The sequence below is a fragment of the Suncus etruscus genome, chromosome 6 (assembly GCF_024139225.1).
Source record: "Suncus etruscus isolate mSunEtr1 chromosome 6, mSunEtr1.pri.cur, whole genome shotgun sequence".
In the NCBI taxonomy this organism is placed as follows: domain Eukaryota; kingdom Metazoa; phylum Chordata; class Mammalia; order Eulipotyphla; family Soricidae; genus Suncus; species Suncus etruscus.
In genome coordinates this window covers 7643338-7660145 of record NC_064853.1, presented here as the reverse complement: position 1 = coordinate 7660145, position 16808 = coordinate 7643338, and the positions used below count along the sequence as shown (strand labels likewise).

The 16808-nt window shown below is 42.6% G+C and overlaps 1 protein-coding gene across 1 annotated transcript; it reads right to left on the bottom strand.

Annotated features, from left to right (window-relative positions):
• Positions 1-3302: 3302 nt before the first annotated feature.
• LOC126011538 (arylacetamide deacetylase-like 3) lies at positions 3303-16269 on the bottom strand. The gene is made up of 4 exons (XM_049775344.1): positions 15987-16269; positions 12113-12329; positions 5950-6013; positions 3303-4317 (listed from the first exon to the last, which is right to left on the bottom strand). Exons 1-4 carry the CDS (start codon positions 16266-16268, stop codon positions 3546-3548), a joined length of 1335 nt encoding a protein of 444 aa, XP_049631301.1. The 5' UTR covers position 16269; the 3' UTR covers positions 3303-3545.
• Between the last annotated feature and the right edge of the window lie 539 nt (positions 16270-16808).

Genomic DNA, 16808 nt, shown 5'->3' with positions numbered 1-16808 from the left:
AGATCTTTCTGATAAAAGATTTTTCTTGCACTGTAGTGCAGAATATAGCCCAGTGTGTGTGTGTGTGTGTGTGTGTGTGTGTGTGTGTGTGTGTGTGTAACTGCAGTATTTGAATTTCTCTTTGTCAACCTGTAAACCAGCTGCAAAAAAATTTGTCATGGTATCATCATTTAAACTCTGAAGCTCTCTGTCAGAGCATGCTAACAGGATATCATCCATATTATGAATAATATATGCATGGTAAAACAATGCACAAGCTGGGTGTAAAACTGTATCAATAAAATATCAGAACATTGTGAATTTTTCATTCCCTGAAGTAATAGAGTGCACAAGGATCTATTTTTGCCTTTTTTTTTTTTTTTGGTTTTTATAAAAAAAATCAATGCCATTTACAACCATGGAACTGGTATAGAAATCAATATTTATCATGCTAAAAGAAAATTGAGATTTGGAAGGAAGTTCCACTTAACATTAACTGACTCTGCGCTCATAAATAACTTCTGGAGAATTCTGGGACCATGTGGGATGCTGGAGATGAAATCCAGGTGGGCTGCATGCAAGGCAGCCCACCCTCTATCACTCTGATTCCTCAAAACAAAATATTTAGTGAGAAGAATTAAGTTTGTCACATCTCTTTGATATCTGGTCTAATACAAAGAAAAGGTGAATAAGTATATCTAGTTTCTATTTTTGTTGGTTTATGGGGGAGGAGCACAGCTGGCTATCATCAGGTCTTAATCCTGTCTCTGAACTCAGAGATCATCACTTGTAGTAAACGGGGATGGTATGGGATTCCTGAGATGGAACCTGGATCACCATAGCAAGGCAATTGCTCTACAGACAGTTATTTCTAGAGAAGACCTTGAAATTTCCTGGGAAAGCAGTGCAGGTGCATGGGTGTTTGTAGAAGACACTCCGTTTGTATTCTCAGACCTTATAACTAATTTCAAAGTAGTTCGGAGTCAAGAGGGCAAAGACAATAAATAGGGAAACATGCAGCTAGACAGTTTTGACTTCCCTTGGCTTTTACTGTTGAACTTGAGTCCTAGGACTGAGTATCATGGATATAGCAGTGCAAAGGGGTCCAAGTGATGGCAATAGAAGGGTATGAGCACTGTGGAAGACTATAGTGTGATATTATAGCACCACTAAAGCATATCAACAGTTGGACTTTTTAGACCAGTTACCTAGTAAAATAAACTTTCACAAACCATGAAAACAATAACAAGTATTTGTCTCTGCCAACCTGACTCACAGCAACAGCCAATACCTAATGCAATCAGAAATGACTCCATGGGCCACTTAGTTTATCATTTTTATTTCATATAAAATTAGGGAAAAGACAAGAGCTACAGCTCTAAGAGAACAGTAAGTAGCAAGAAGGAATAGCAACTGACCAATTGATCAGCAACTGACCAATCAAGTGGACTTGGACCAACCACTCGTCAGCTAATGGAAAGAGAGAGTGATGAGCACAGTTGTTCTTCTCTGAGCCCAAGAGTCCTGATATGTAGAGTGGTTTTCAAAATACGAACTTTACTAATGCTTTGGGTACAGTGGTTTAAGTTTTGATCTAGTCATAACAATACATTTCCTTGTCTAAGTCAATTCCAATCATCACTCAGAACAAATGGAGTCATAGAGTTTCATGAGATTTCTGCTGGCACTGTTGTGAATTAGGCAAGTCTATCAAAATGGATGTGGCTCTTGAAGAATAAAATCCCAGAGACTTTCAAGGACAGGCTGGAGGAGTGAGGATAAAGACAGCCAAAAGGGAACAGGACAGAGAAGATGGTAGATGATATTGTTTGTCAACATCCCTGATTGAAACCAAAGACTACAGAGACCTCTGCCAAAACATGTCCTTTCCTAAATAGGACATTTGAGTCAGGTCTCTCTTATAAAAGAAATAGCTTTCAATACCCATCTTCTGTCCACTGGAATTCCATTTCCCTGTGTTGGTATGTTCAAGTTTTATCAGACTCAATCTCTTGGGTTTTTTACTCCATTCTATACCTTCCATTCAGTCCCAACTTCTCTGACCCCTCTAAGTTAATTTGTTATCTAGGCTGGAAGCCTAACTTGGGCATCTCCAGGTACAAGGACTATTTTTACCTGCCACTCTTACCCACCACCATGGAAACCTACTATTGTAATCGGGGGCCGGAGAGATAGCATGGAGGTAAAGGCGTTTGCCTCTCATGCAGGTCATCGGTTCGAATCCCGGCGTCCCATATATGGGGGCTGGAGAGATAGCCAGGAATAATGAGCACTGCCGGGTGTGACCCAAAAACCACAAAAAAAAAAAAAGGCATGGAGGTAAGGCATTTGCCTTTCATGCAGAAGGTCATCGGTTCGAATCCCAGCGTCCCATATGGTCCCCTGTGCCTGCGAGAAGCAATTTCTGAGCATGGAGCCAGGAATAACCCCTGAGCACTGCTGGGTGTGACCCAAAAAACACACACAAAAAAAAACAAAACATTTCTATCATGATTCAAAGCTCAGAGGCTGGGGGACAACAAGATCTCAGAAGTATAAAATAAAATCAACTTTTTCACAGCACTCTGCCATTTAGAATATCAGAGCCATATAGAAAAGGGACCATGGACTTGTATCTGAAATCTCTGTGGTAGCCCTTGCTCAATCCAGTGGATATTTCTGTTGCCTGATTATTCCTCTCTGAAGAATGTGGTTACTTTTCCAAGTTTATTCACCCATGAAGGCCTGGTTAACTTCAGTTTTTCCAACAAGTGCAAGGCAAGCTCCCTCTCCAGTGTTCAATTTAAGACTCTAGTCACCTGAATTCTGTGATACCTAGAGCCACCATGTGTAAGATAACACCCAGCTAGCAAATCAAAGCAAAGGTGTTCCCTCGTCTCCTCTCTTCAGTAAATTTCTCCTTTTATATGTAAAAGTACACCTGGATGCCTGGATAGGTACTTTCTCTCTATTTCTTTTTTTTTTAATTTTTGGGTTTTGGGGGGGTTACACCCGGCGGTGCTCAGGGGTTACTCCTGGCTTTGCACTCAGAAGTTGTTCCTGGCATGCTCGGGGGACCATATGGGATGCCAGGATTTGAACCACCATCTGTTCAAATCAGCTGCGTGCAAGGCAAACGCCTTACCACTTTGCTATCTTTCCAGCCCCTCTCTCTTTCTTTCTCTCTCTCTTCCTCTCTCTTTTTCTCCCGACCATCCCTCTTCTGGTGAATTAGGAATTGGTTAATAAAGAAAGAGGAATAGAATCTGCTTGGCACACTGAGACAACATGAGAAGTCATGACTCTTTGACTCCCTCATAACTGGCTTGGTTTATTAATCCTTCATGGCTACCCTACCTGCTTCAGACCCATCCACCCAGGGTTAGAAATACTAGTGTGGGGTAATTTCACAAACTCATGGATTTTATTTTACAATGTAGATCATGACAACTTGAATATTTAATGTCACCCCAATTTACTTTCCCCAACATCAATGACACAGAGTGACAGAGAGATCATTGCATTGAGGAACCCACTTTTCTGTACATGTAGTCAGAGGAACCAGGTCACAATTGCTTGATAAAATCAACCATACCATTCATAATTTTTCGGGAACAGGGAAAATAAAAGAAAATAGTGTCAATTGTGCCAAGTGATCCATGAAAACCATCCTCCACATACAACCATGTCACTGGGATACCCAAGTCCTCCAGCCTCTTCTTGTACAGCAGCGAGTGATCCCGAAGATAATCATACTCACAGCTCACGATGAAAGCTTCAGGCATCTGAGACATCACTTCATCCTCTGCTACCAGTGGACAAATCATGGGATCCAGCACAAGGCGCGTCTCCTCATAGGCCAAGTCATTCATGGGCAGCACAGGCTTCTGGCGGTAACCCCTCTGCTTGAATCTCTCGGGGATATTTCCATGGTCCAACCACTTCCTGTACTTCTCGTGGATTTCAGGGGGCAGATTGGCACCTGTTTCCATGTCTCTTTTCCAGGAGGGGTTGATATTCAAATAGGTCATTAAACAATAGATGGCAAAATTTCTAGGTAGTAATGGAACATTGTTCTGCTGATTAGCTGGTGACTGGAAATCGAGGCCATGAAGAACAGGGTAGATGACCATCTGTGCACGGATCTTTGGAAGATGGGGACTCTTCAAAAGCTGTTGACACAACAGGACGGACAATCCCCCTCCCATGCTGTCACCACAGACCACTACGCGGGCTGGATCCACCCCAAATGCACTCAGAGACTTCAGGAAGTAGACGGTGGCTGCCATGCAATCATGGAACATTACTGGATATTTATACTCAGGCATTTTGCGGTATCTGCCAAGGAACCCAGGGGAAATACTTTATCTTCCTCACCCCAACATAGAGCACCCCAAACACCCCCAGTCTCTAAAAGCCCTAGTTTTCCCCCTGTAACTTCCCTTTGGAATCTGAACAAGTGGCATGAAGTGGATAGGACAGAAATGAGGTGCATAGATGTGAATGCCTGGCGCAGAGACTTGGTTTATGCTGACTACTTTTATCTTGGTTCCAGTGCCCCCAGGAGAAGATAAATATGGCTGCAAAGTGCATCAGCCACCTTGAGCCAATAGTGAGAACTTATTAAATAGCCCAACTTTAAAAGTTGTTTGAGTTTGCCACCTGACTCTGTGGTGGTGGGGGTGGCTTCTTTGGTACACACTTGATTCACCCATATTTTGATTCCTATAATTCTGCCATATTTATGAGTCAGGTATGAAAACTGAAATAGCCCCCAGAGACTAGCAATTATCACAGTGTGTCTTCCAACGCTGCTGAAACTGTGAGACCTGCTGTGTCTGACTGGTGCCCAAGAGGTCCCTGAGCTCCAGTCTTAACTCAAATCAACCAGGTATTATCTGGACCTTCTCTTAGACCAAGAGATGTAAGGACAAAGCTCTGAGGGGAATGTTACTCCTTTCCATCACAAATACAACCTTCAGAAATTCAAGACTCTTGGGTACTGGAGCCATAATAAAGTGGATAAAGCACTTGCTTTGCACACTGCTGACCAGGGTTAGATCCACAGCATCATATATGTCCCCAAGTCTGCCTAAATTGATCCCTTAGCACAGAGCAGGAAAAAAAGCCTTGAGCACTCCTGGGTGGAAAAAAAAATGCCAAAAAAAAATTTTTTTTTAATGCCTGAAACCACTTTTGGACTCCATAGTGTTTTAATAAACACTCTCCCTGTACATGATTAGGAGTCAAGAACTGAAAGTTGGGGCATTTTACCCAGTCTCTGTCATCTGGACACGCTGATATTTTTTTTACTGCATTCAGCTGTTGGTGCATTAAATATGCTAGGAAATGTGTCTCTGCTGATGCACTGGAGCTTTCCTGATGCACAGTGCATCCTAGGAAGTGCAGGACTAAGGAGGCCAGGGGTTTCTCTCGCCTAGCAGAGCGCCTCTGGGCACCAGGTTTAGGGCCTTTCTAGGTGTCTAGTTTGTCAAGTGTAGGGTCCTTTTAACCTCCCACCCCACCTCTCCTGCACATATACATCAAGCCCTGCAAGTTCCCTGTGTATGTAGCTGGAGGCTTTTCCTGGGCCAGTTAAGAGGCAGAGCAGCCCTTTTCAATATCTCACTCTCTCACACAACCTGAGCTCCACAGAGCCTGTATGGAGGCAGATACTAGTACTAGATGTTGAGGGTATTCTGTGTTATCACCCAAAGAACCTGGATGTGATACTCTGCTCCTGATTTTGCAGCTGACTTCCACTGAGGATGCAGAAACCTCACTTCTATGTCTGTTGAATGCAATAGGTTGGCCGAGTCTGAGATGAACCTAGAATCCCCCTCTCCCCTATCCTCCACACTGATTTCTCCCTGTCCCTTTCCCTCCCAACCAGCCCATTTCTGTTCCCCACCCATCAATCATCCACATCAGAGCCTAACTTCCCTTCCATCCCGCCTCCCCTTCACTCACCCAACAGATAGGACCACTGAGTCACTCTCCTTGCACAAAATAAGGCAGATGCCATGGTGGGTTTCTAGAAAGCAAAACATTTGGAACATGCTCTAGAAAGGCTGGAGTGCTGCTCCCTGCTAGCTGACTGCCACCACAGACAGTTCAGGCAGGGTTCTCAGTTCTGCTAAGCACCTCTCTATTTTCCTCTACAGTGCTAATTAGGGGTTTTCTGGAAGCAAAACCCCAAGGTTTCTTCAAATCACATGTTGCATGTATATGTTCATACATCAATATACATGGATATTCATAAAAACACGGTCATAGAAGACCCAAATATGTGCATGGCACATACTCCATGCATGAAAAGATAGATGCAGCTCAAAGATCTGGCATGTCTGCTTAGCATGTGGGAAGCTTTGGTTGATCTGGTCTTTTAGAGAACTGCTGGAAATAGTCTCCATACACTGTATTATCTGTGAAGCTTAGAGCAGAAGGGACTGCATTTTGTCAAACCAATGTTAAGGTTCCACTTAGAGCTAACAAGGCTAAGTTTCCATTTAAGGGCTAAGTTTCTATCCCAACAATAATGACACAGACTGCAAGGTTGCTATAAACCACAATATACCACCCTAGACATCTATCCATAAAAGGATTATGAAATACATTAGGCAACAGCCATTCAAATTAAAGATCAAGTCTGTTTGCTTCCAGCCTTATATAATCTGACTTGTGAACCCCAGGAATAGCCTACTTCAGGAACTGACCCTGGAAGATCAGTTTGGAGCTGTTGGTAGATGGAATAAAGTTCTGCTTTGCTTTCCTCTACTTGGATGGTCTCTTCTTTTAACTGTGAACCCTAACACTTGAAGGGTCACTGGGATTGAACATAGATCAGGTAACTAGCATAGCTACGAAATGTCTCATGGATATTCTGAGACTTTTTTGAGGCAGGTGAAGGCCTAAGGGAGATGAAGCTCTGGCAAGGGCCTTAGGGGAAGAAACTGGATGCAGTAATGCTTCCCAGGGCCAGAGGTTGTGTGAGGACATGAGATCTTTGTATGTTAGAGTCCCACAGGTTCTGAGAAGGCATGGTTGGAGTCCCACAGGGATTCGGAGGGGTAGTGTAGGTCCAAGTCTTGAAAACACTGATATCTGATATTACAAGGTTCAGCCATTTTGGGGGGGTTTTTGTTTTTGTTTTTTGTTTTGTTTTGTTTTGTCACCAGTGGGGCAAATTGTCACTGTCTCTTTTTCTTTTGTGTCTGTTTCTTTATTGTATAAGTTAATTTGTAGGTCTGGTACAGAAGAGTTCCTTATCTGCTTCCCTAGAAATTCTTAGGTGGGGGCAGAGGCCGTGAAATCCCTGCCACAAGGAAAAAGCATGAGTTTACATTCCTTCTCCTCTTTCTAAGCATATTACAGGTCCATGGGAATGTGGGAAGTGGGAAAGTGGATTCAGGCAGGCTGAGGGAATGGGGCAGGTGGTAGACAACGCTGGGGATGAGTACACCAGCCTAGCCCTTTTCAATGGTGGGAATTGGCTGGAGAAGAGCAGGAGAGAAGATAAATGCTGATAAGACCAAGTTGAGAGGCTCTGACTGATAGAAAGAACTATTAAAACTATTAAAACATTGTCATTGGGAGACTTTGGAAACAGATCTGAAGGAGTTAAAATCCTTTGGAGAAAATGCTGAGGAGACTTTGAGAGAGAGTGCCCAAGGTCTAGTTCTCTCTGTCTCCTCTCCTCTCTCTTTCTCTCTCATCAACTGCCCCTCAGGAATTCCTCATTTGGGGTCATTTATTGAGTCTTTGTTAAGGAGTCATCTGTATAAAACAGACTATCAGGAAAGAAAATAATTGGCCATTTTAAAATTCAAGCCAAGTAGACTACAACAAGCAGCTTTAATTGTTAGTGGTTTCTCCCCTTTCATGGTGAAAGGGTGAAACTTTAAAGTGAAGAGAAAAAGACATCATTTTTTTTTTTTTTTGGTTTTTCGGACCACACCCATTTGATGCTCAGGAGTTACTCCTGGCTAAGCGCTCAGAAATTGCCCCTGGCTTGGGGGGACCATACGGGACGCCCGGGTCCTTCCTTGGCTAGCACTTGCAAGGCAGACACCTTACCTCTAGCACCACCTCGCCGGCCCTGAAAAAACATCTTTAATGTTAGTTGTTTCTAAGAAAAAAGAATTGGGTGGAAACTGTAGCAAATTAATGTGGCTGGCTGTTTTAGACTATATTGTTAATAAATCTGCCAGTTCATGGGAGTTATCATATTGTTAAGGTAACTATTACATGTCAATTTTGTTACCAGATATCAAACTTAATGATCACTTTAAGACTTTATAAAGTGTAAAAATATCAAAGGTTCATGGTAATCTTCATAAAGGCTATCTAAATATAATGGTACTTGATTGTCAATATCCAAAAGATGCAAAATCTCTAGAATTGATTTAAGGGTCTTTAATAAGTACCATAAAACAATTTGGTCCTGCTAAATGTATAAATGTCACGCAATTTGTTTTTAAATTGAAAAAAAGCTATTTTGAATTTCCCTCCTAGAGTTGCAGCACTGACTTAGGAGAAGGATACAGAAAAAGGCACAAAAAGAGGCCAGAGCACAGGGCCAAGAATGACCCTGTCTTGTGCTCTGAGATAGGTGCATGAGGTGGCAAGACCACCACTTGGAGGATAAAGGGAGAAAATTATAGAAAGTCGTGTAGATTTGTGTTTGATGAAAAAAAATAAATAATGGGTGGACTTATGAATGTTGGGAGAGAAAGGAAATTCTGTGAAAGTGTGGCCAATTGGTTGCAAATTGAAAGAAGGAAAGTTACAGAATTAATGTAAAGGAATGTAAAAAAGGTTTGAGAGATGTGTACTAAGGAAAGAAACTGTATGGTCAAACTGGATTGTTATTAGCATGTAGCCAAGTTAGAAATGATCTATGTTTTTGTATAGAGAATTTTATGGAAAAGGAGCTTAGATGGGGCCGGGCGGTGGCGCTGGAGGTAAGGTGCCTGCGCTAGCCTAGGACGGACTACGGTTCGATCCCCCGGCGTCCCATATGGTCCCCCAAGAAGCCAGGAGCAACTGAGCGCATAGCCAGGAGTAACCCCTGAGCGTAGCCCAAAAACCAAAAAAAAAAAAAAAAAATTGGACCTTTAGAAATTACAGTAAATCAAGGTTTACAAAATAGAATTTAAAAGTATATTAATAGTTGTTGTTTTGTGTGTTCTTTAAATTTGGAAACGTTTGCTTTTTCTCTTTTCTTGGCACCTTCAGTATTTTTTATGCTTCATGGAACTCTGTTAGTTTGTGTGAATTCAAATAAGAAGTTTGTCTCTGAGGTTGGAATTACTCCTCATACAGATAAGAAATTTTAAAAGTATCTAGGGGACCCAAGTGCCCTCTTCCAGGGAAAACTTTGAAAGGGGTTGAGGTTAAATAACAGGAGCAGGTTCAGTAGTAATTGGTACTGTTAGAAGTACTCTGCTAACCTCAGGGAGATCATAGAGGTGGTCTGATTCCTAGGAAACCAGAAATCATCTAGAATTTCTAGATCTGCACAGACTGATCACAGCCTGAGCCCTGCTCTCAGCATAGGAAAATTTCTGGATATCAAAACTCTCTCCCAACTATGGAGAGTATGTCTCTCCTACCAGGAGCCCATCATGGTTCATCATGCTGACCTTAACTTCACATCTTCACATCATCCAAGCCTAGGTAACCCTCACATGATTGGTAAAGTATTAATACCTTTGATAAACCACCTGCTCTGTCCTAGACTAATCCCCAGAAATTACCTGTAAATAATGGTGTACCCCAAATAGAAATTTCTACAGCCTTGCTGGTTTATGCAAAGGAACAAGCCAAGTTTATTCAGCCATCTAGCAAGGTATAAGGTGAAGATGGTGAGAAAAACTATTTTTCTCTAACTGACTGAATTAAATGTAGTCTAGCAGGCTTACCTTAAAGTCATTCCTCTTGGATAACCCATGAAAGTGCACTTTTGTTTGTAATAGACTGTCATGAGGGAAATAAAATCTGTACATGCTATCACTTGGATAGTGGAAGTAAGAACTTTACCAGGGAGAAGACAGGCTGAACAGACAGCAGGAGAAGTAACTCAGAACTGTGCTATATGGTCTGTTGCTGAAACTAGTGGGATTCATGTGCCTTCACTCGAGAAAACACCTGTACAACACTGGAGAAGTTATCCTGAGGAAAATTGGCAGTGTATCCTCACACAGATGCCTAAATGCTTAGGGAACAGGGAACAAAGCTATGATGCTTTGGTTTCTGTTGCTTTCACTTCTGTGTCAGCCTCCCAGAGACATCAGCTTCTACTGTTCTATTCTTCCAAGGATAGGGAGGACCATTTACTGCTCTGTAGCTTGATTCCTCTGTCTAATTAATCTGATCATTTTCAGATGTGTAGAACTGCAAACCCAAAGTTGATTGCCTGGACCCTCAGTAAAAGCTAAGGTAGCATGAGAATTCACCCCTTTTTATAGGTAAGAAGTTACAAAATATGGACATTTGTCCACACTCTCTTTAATGATTTCTAAGGAAAATGTGAAACAGAAAGGTCATCAGGAAAGCTGCAAGGGGAGTAGGGTAATAGAGGCCACAGGAACTATTAAAAGCCTAGAAATCTATCCTAAAAAGAATTAGCACTAGGTGTGGGAGGTATTTCTGTTAGACCCAGTATAGGGAGGACAACTACCCTCACAGCCCATCTCTCCAGGTAACTGGATTCTAGGAATCTATATTGTTGTCCTCTCCACTCCAGCAGCTATTAAGTGGCTGGACTGAAGAAGACGCACAAACTGCCTTGTTCCTTAATGTAGGAGTCATCTGCCCAAACGAGAAGGACCCTCTGTAGATTCAGCTAACTCAGCTCCCAGAACCAGCAAAGAATGTAGATCATCCTGATGTTCTTGCTGATGGCAGTGACCATGGGACAACTGACTATATTTGGACTCTTACCCAGACAGTGGATGGGTTTGGGGATCAAACTGTCACTTTGGGATCCCTCTAATAAGCTTTGACTTACATGATTTGTTTGTAGTTTCTGATTATGCTACACAAGATCTCTTCACCTATTTTATTTAGGCTTGCATAAATGCAGTTAAAATAATTGTTCTAAGGTGCCAATATGTGCCAATACATAGGAGTGGAGATAGAAAACCTCAAGGAAAGTTAATTATTTGACTCACATCCAAGAGAAAAGGAGAGTTTGTAAAGTCTAGAGCAGAAGGGACTCTACTTTGTTGAACCAATGTTAACTTTTCATTTAAGGCTAACAAGGCCAGGTTCTTTTGAAGGGCTAAGTTTCTATCCCAACAGTAATGACACACACCCTAAGACTGCCATAAACCAAATATACTACCTTAGATATCTAGTCATAAAAGGACATGATGAAAAGCCATAGGCAACAGCCAATCAACTTAAAGCTCAAAAGATTTTGTTTCTAACCTTATATAATCTGGCATGTAACCCCTAGGGGGTACCTCCTATGGGAGGTGGCCCTATCAGTAAATTTGGAGCTGTTGGTAGACAGAATAAATTTCTGTTTTGCTTTATTCTACTTGTATGGACTCCTCCTTGACTCCAGACCCAAAACATTAACCAAGCCCCTGGGCAACACTGGTTATGAGCCCAAACAAAAAATATGTGCATACATATGTTGCCTGCATATATTCAGATAAACTCACATCATATATGTCAGAGAAAATATTAAGCAAATGCAAATATTCCACATATATGAACGAAATTAATTCATACACTTCATAAGTATACATAAGTATACTTATATAAGTATACACATAAGTCTATGTGGCAAATTTATCAGTATAAATATTCTATATTAGCATCCACTTATTCCACATATATTCATCCCATATATGCACACAACATATATAATTCATATAGAAAAAGCATTTTGCATGAGTGCATATGTAAAGGAATCAATAAACTGTACCTAGAAGTGCATGCATATACCTTTTTTTTGTTTCCAGAGATGGAAATAATACAAGTGACCTTTGTCACCTGAATCATCTGAGTCCTGACCCAAGACCTATTGTGTCCTCTCAGACCCTAGGATGACAGACCCTTATGGCCATAAGGATACCATAGTACTACCATAGGTTCAACCCAGGCAGATACTGTCACTCACTCAGGCTCCCTAGCAAGCCCCCGCCTCCGTGGTAGAACAAGATGCCAGTCCTGAGGGTGCTGCAGGAACTCCTGGGCTGATACAACTTCACAGGGATTGTCCCGAAGTGCAGGTCTGTGACCACCACATCTGGATCCTTCGTCAGGGGCACCAGATCATGTACAAAACGGACAAACTGGCCCATGGAACAGATGTTTGTCTTCTCCAAAATCCTGCCCTGATAGTGACAGGAAAGTTAAAATCAAGAGTTTCTGAGGAGGCTTCTCTGGAATGACTGGGACCACTGTACTCCGTCTCAGCCGAACCCTTTGAAATGAACCACATTGTACCAGCACAAGCACTGTCCCACATGTGTTATCCTCCATTCCTACAAACCAGGCCTTTGATTAGCCATGAAGTGTCCCTGTTTGGGGAGCAGCCCTCAGCCACATACGACCTTCTCCCCTGCTCTCTGGACATGACAATTCTTCCAGGGAGATGCTCTGGGCCACCAAACACCTGTGCCTCTCTACATAATCTGGCTGCCAATTTGAACTGGTGGTGATTGCAATGGGGTTATAATTCTTAAAAAATGAGTTATCTCTGAGAAATCAAAGGATACCAAGTCCATGAGAAATGGGAGCAATGAGGCTAAAGCAATAGTACAGCAGAAAGGGCATTTGTCTTGCATGTGAAAGCCCCGGGTTTGATCCCCCAGAATATGGTCCCCCAAGCACCACAGGAGTAATTCCTGAGTGCAGAGCCAGGAGTGACCTGAGTATTGCTACATGTGTCCCCCAAAAAAATAAAAAAGAAAGGGAAAGAAAGGGAAAGAAAGAAAGAAAGAAAGAAAGAAAGAAAGAAAGAAAGAAAGAAAGAAAGAAAGAAAGAAAGAAAGAAAGAAAGAAAGAAAGAAAGAAAGAAAGAAAGAAAGAAAGAAAGAAAGAAAGAAAGAAAGAAAGAAAGAAAGAAAGAAAGAAAGAAAGAAAGAAAAGAAAGAAAGAAAGAAAGAATGAAGAAAGGAAGGAAGGAAGGGAGTAAGTGAGGAAGGAAGGAAGAAGAAAGGAAGAAAGAAATGAAGGAAAGAAGGAAGGAAGGAAGGAAGGAAGGAAGGAAGGAATGAAGGAAGGAAGAAAGAAAGAAAGAAAGAAAGAAAGAAAGAAAGAAGAAAGAAGAAAGAAAGAAAGAAAGAAAGAAGAAAGAAAGAAAGAAAGAAAGAAGAAAGAAAGAAAGAAAGAAAGAAAGAAAGAAAGAAAGAAAGAAAGAAAGAAGAAAGAAAGAAAGAAAGAAAGAAAGAAAAGAAAGAAAAGAAAGAAAGAAAGAAGAAGAAAGAAAGAAAGAAAGAAAGAAAGAAAGAAGAGAAAGAAGAGAAAGAAGAAAGAAGAGAAAGAAAGAAAGAAAGAGAAAGAAAGAAGGAAGAGGAAAGGAAGGAAGGAAGGAAGGAAGGAAGGAAGGAAGGAAGGAAGGAAGGAAGGAAGGAAGGAAGGAAGGAAGGAAGGAAGGAAGGAAGGAAGGAAGGAAGGAGAGAGAGAAAGAGAGAGAGCAAGTCTTGTATAGTTCCATGAACTAAAGTCAGGCTAGCCACATGCAAACCAAGGTCCACCACCCCTGTATAGCCCTGTACACCACACCCCTCTCCAACCCAAGCTCAATTTTGTCAGTGCTCTTTCTTGAGACCATTTCTTGAGCTCAGTCCTCAGGATATCAATGTCTCTCCATGATTTTGAGAGCCTGAAATAAAATATATAGGTTACAGAGGAAAGCTATTTTGTTTGCAGTTAATGTGAATGTCATTCAAGCCCATAAAGCATTCATACACCTGACTTAATTTGATATGTGACTGATTTTGTGTGGGGGCTGATATTACTCTTTCAATGGAAGGAAGATGAGTCCAAGTTGATAAGGGAAAACCCTGGCTATACTCAGGGTTTACTGTTGACTGTATTCAGGAATTACCCTTGACAAAGCTCAGGTTCTGCTGTGGTTTGAACATTGGTCAGCCAGGTTCAAAGCTAGTGCCCTACCTACTGTAATATCACCTTGGCTCTTAGCCCAAACTTTTAATACTATTTGCAATCACTAATGCTCTGATAGAGCCCTGATTCTTTCTCTTTTGTTCATTTGTTTGTTTGGGAGTCATACCCAGCGTTGCTCAAGGGTTACTCCTGGCTCTGCACTCAGAAATCCCTCCTGGCAGGCATAGAGGATCATATGGGATGCCGAAATTCAAACCACCATCCATCCTGGATTGGCTTCGTGTAAGGCAAATGCCCCATTGCTGTGGTATCTCTCCAGCCCCTGATTCTCAAGGCAACCAATTTGCAAGACCTGCTTTCATCACTTTGCTTTGTTACCCTTACATTACCCTTATATTATGGAATATATCACTTTTCCATCAGACTGAAGTCAAGTATGTTTGTTTTTCTGATTTGTGAACCACAACTGGCTGTACATGGGCAACTCTGGCCCAGAACTTATAGTTCCTGCTAGATGTACTGAAAGGAACACACAGTACTGGGCATGGGAGCCAGAGCCCTACACATACAATGCTAAACCACTGAGCACTGTACTGCCCTACATAGGAAGATTTTGCCACCCTCCAAATTCATGGTCTTCTTATTCTTATTTCACCATTGGGTATAGGGAACCCTCGTAATCAGAGACCTGCACTGAATGTCTACTTCATTCTCTACGCAGTACTTGACACTCCTTCAAGTAGTCTGAGCATTGGGGGATATAGTTGCTTGTTGGTTATATCTTTTTTGCCCTATTAAGAGACACCAAACTCCTGCCATGCATATTACATGGACTGCCTTGGCTTAAACCATGGTTAATTTCCTATAACATATAGGAGTTGCAGATCCCACCTTTGGTGAAAGGAAACAACAAAGAGTAAAGAAGCCAAGTCAGATAGAGGGCAGAGCTAAGTCAGGCTGCCCACACATAGAGATAGAATAACCAAAAGTTTTAATTCATATTTTCCCATCTAAAGCTACTGACTTAGGGCTGGAGAAATAGCATGGAGGTAGGGCGTTTGCCTAGCATGCAGAAGAATGGTGGTTCGAATCCCAGCATACCATGTGGTCCCCGAGCCTACCAGGAACGATTTCTGAGTGTAGAGCCAGAAGTAACCCCTGAGTACTGCCAGGTGTGACTCCCCCACCAAAAATAAGCTACTGACTTAGTGCTGTGAATGCCCCCTATTCTTTAGATGAGGAAACTTAGTCACTCAGTTGGGAACCAGCCTATGAAATGCATATGAGGGTCAGGACATCTGCAGATAAAAAGCTCTAATTACATAAGCAGAACATGCAGGAGATTTGGCCCCAGGAGTCCTTCCTATGTGATTCCTCCCTGGGAGCACAGGGCACCCTACTATCCAGAAAGGGGAGACTAAAATAGGTGCTCTCTGGAGCCACTTTCCTCTGCCTTCTGGGGCTCACCCACCTCATGCCCAGACCCAGACATGTTCTACCAGACATCAACAGTCACCGAGAGCTCCAAAGACACAGGACTGCATTGTCAAAGCCATCTTCTGCCACTTTGCTCCTCTCTCCTCCTTCCCCAAACTGCTCTGTGTCTATTTGGGGACTTCCTAAGGCAATGAGATCAGAGATTCCCTCAGGCTCTCTTTCCATGATCTCCCAGAGTGGGAATCTTTGAGAAACCCCCTAAATGTTCTTTGCATTTAGGAACATACTAGTCCTCCTTTAAGAAGCCCCAGAAAGAGGTGGGAATGCACGGGGGTCCACGAGGGTGACAATGCAGGTTTGAGAAGATAGCTATCAATCTCTGCAGCTGGTCAGATGGCACAGAAGCTTTGGGCTTGTGTTTGCCAAGTTTCCCTGCCCATGAAGCCTCCGAAGAAGGGAACAGGGCAAAAAGTGGAACTCACCCATGTCAACAGCAGCTCAAAGATGCAGTGGTAAAGCCGAAGCTTCTTGGGGTGGCTGATTCCTGATGGGATTTCAACAAGGAAGAAATGACTCAAGAACACCCACAGTGGAGCTCCCACAAAGAACACACAAGCAACTAAGAAACCGGCCCAGAGCAGGAGGTCCAACATGCTATCTCTACCAAGGGTGAGGCTGGGCGGAGGCTGAGGCAGAAGTTGACCATTATCTGGCGGCAGCGGATTCCCACTTATATCTTCCCATCTTCCAAAAATCAGGTCCATCTCAGTGAGTCAGTTTCAGATGAGGACTGGTTCTAAGATGGGGCCCTACAGAGGAATAATGGCCTTTGCAACCTGACATATCATTGGAAGAAAACTTGCATCCTCATTGCATTCTGACCCAACCCCTCAAATGGCCTGAGAGTCACACAATCAAGACACTCTCCACTTATTGCCCAAACCTAAACTCCCTTCACCCTGGGCTTCTACATTTGCCCCTCCTGACCATGCCCAGAGGCCATAGAACTATTGTACCTGCTGTTTCTGGGTCTCATCCAGGCTCAATCCTCCCGTAATGTACCTTTCAGCTCCAGTGCTGCTATGTTTGAGATGGGGGCCATCTCTCCAGCAAGTTTGGCCAACTCTGCCTCAAGTACTTACCTTTGCTCTAGACTATATCAGAAAACAGGAGGCTTTATCTTCAGAGTCCTGATTGGGCTTGAATGAGGGCACAGAGAGCAGTCTTTCCTCTGTCCATTGGAAGCAGATACCCTGAGCTTATCTTCCTATTGTGGTTAGGTCAGAGGTTGCTGGCAACTTCAC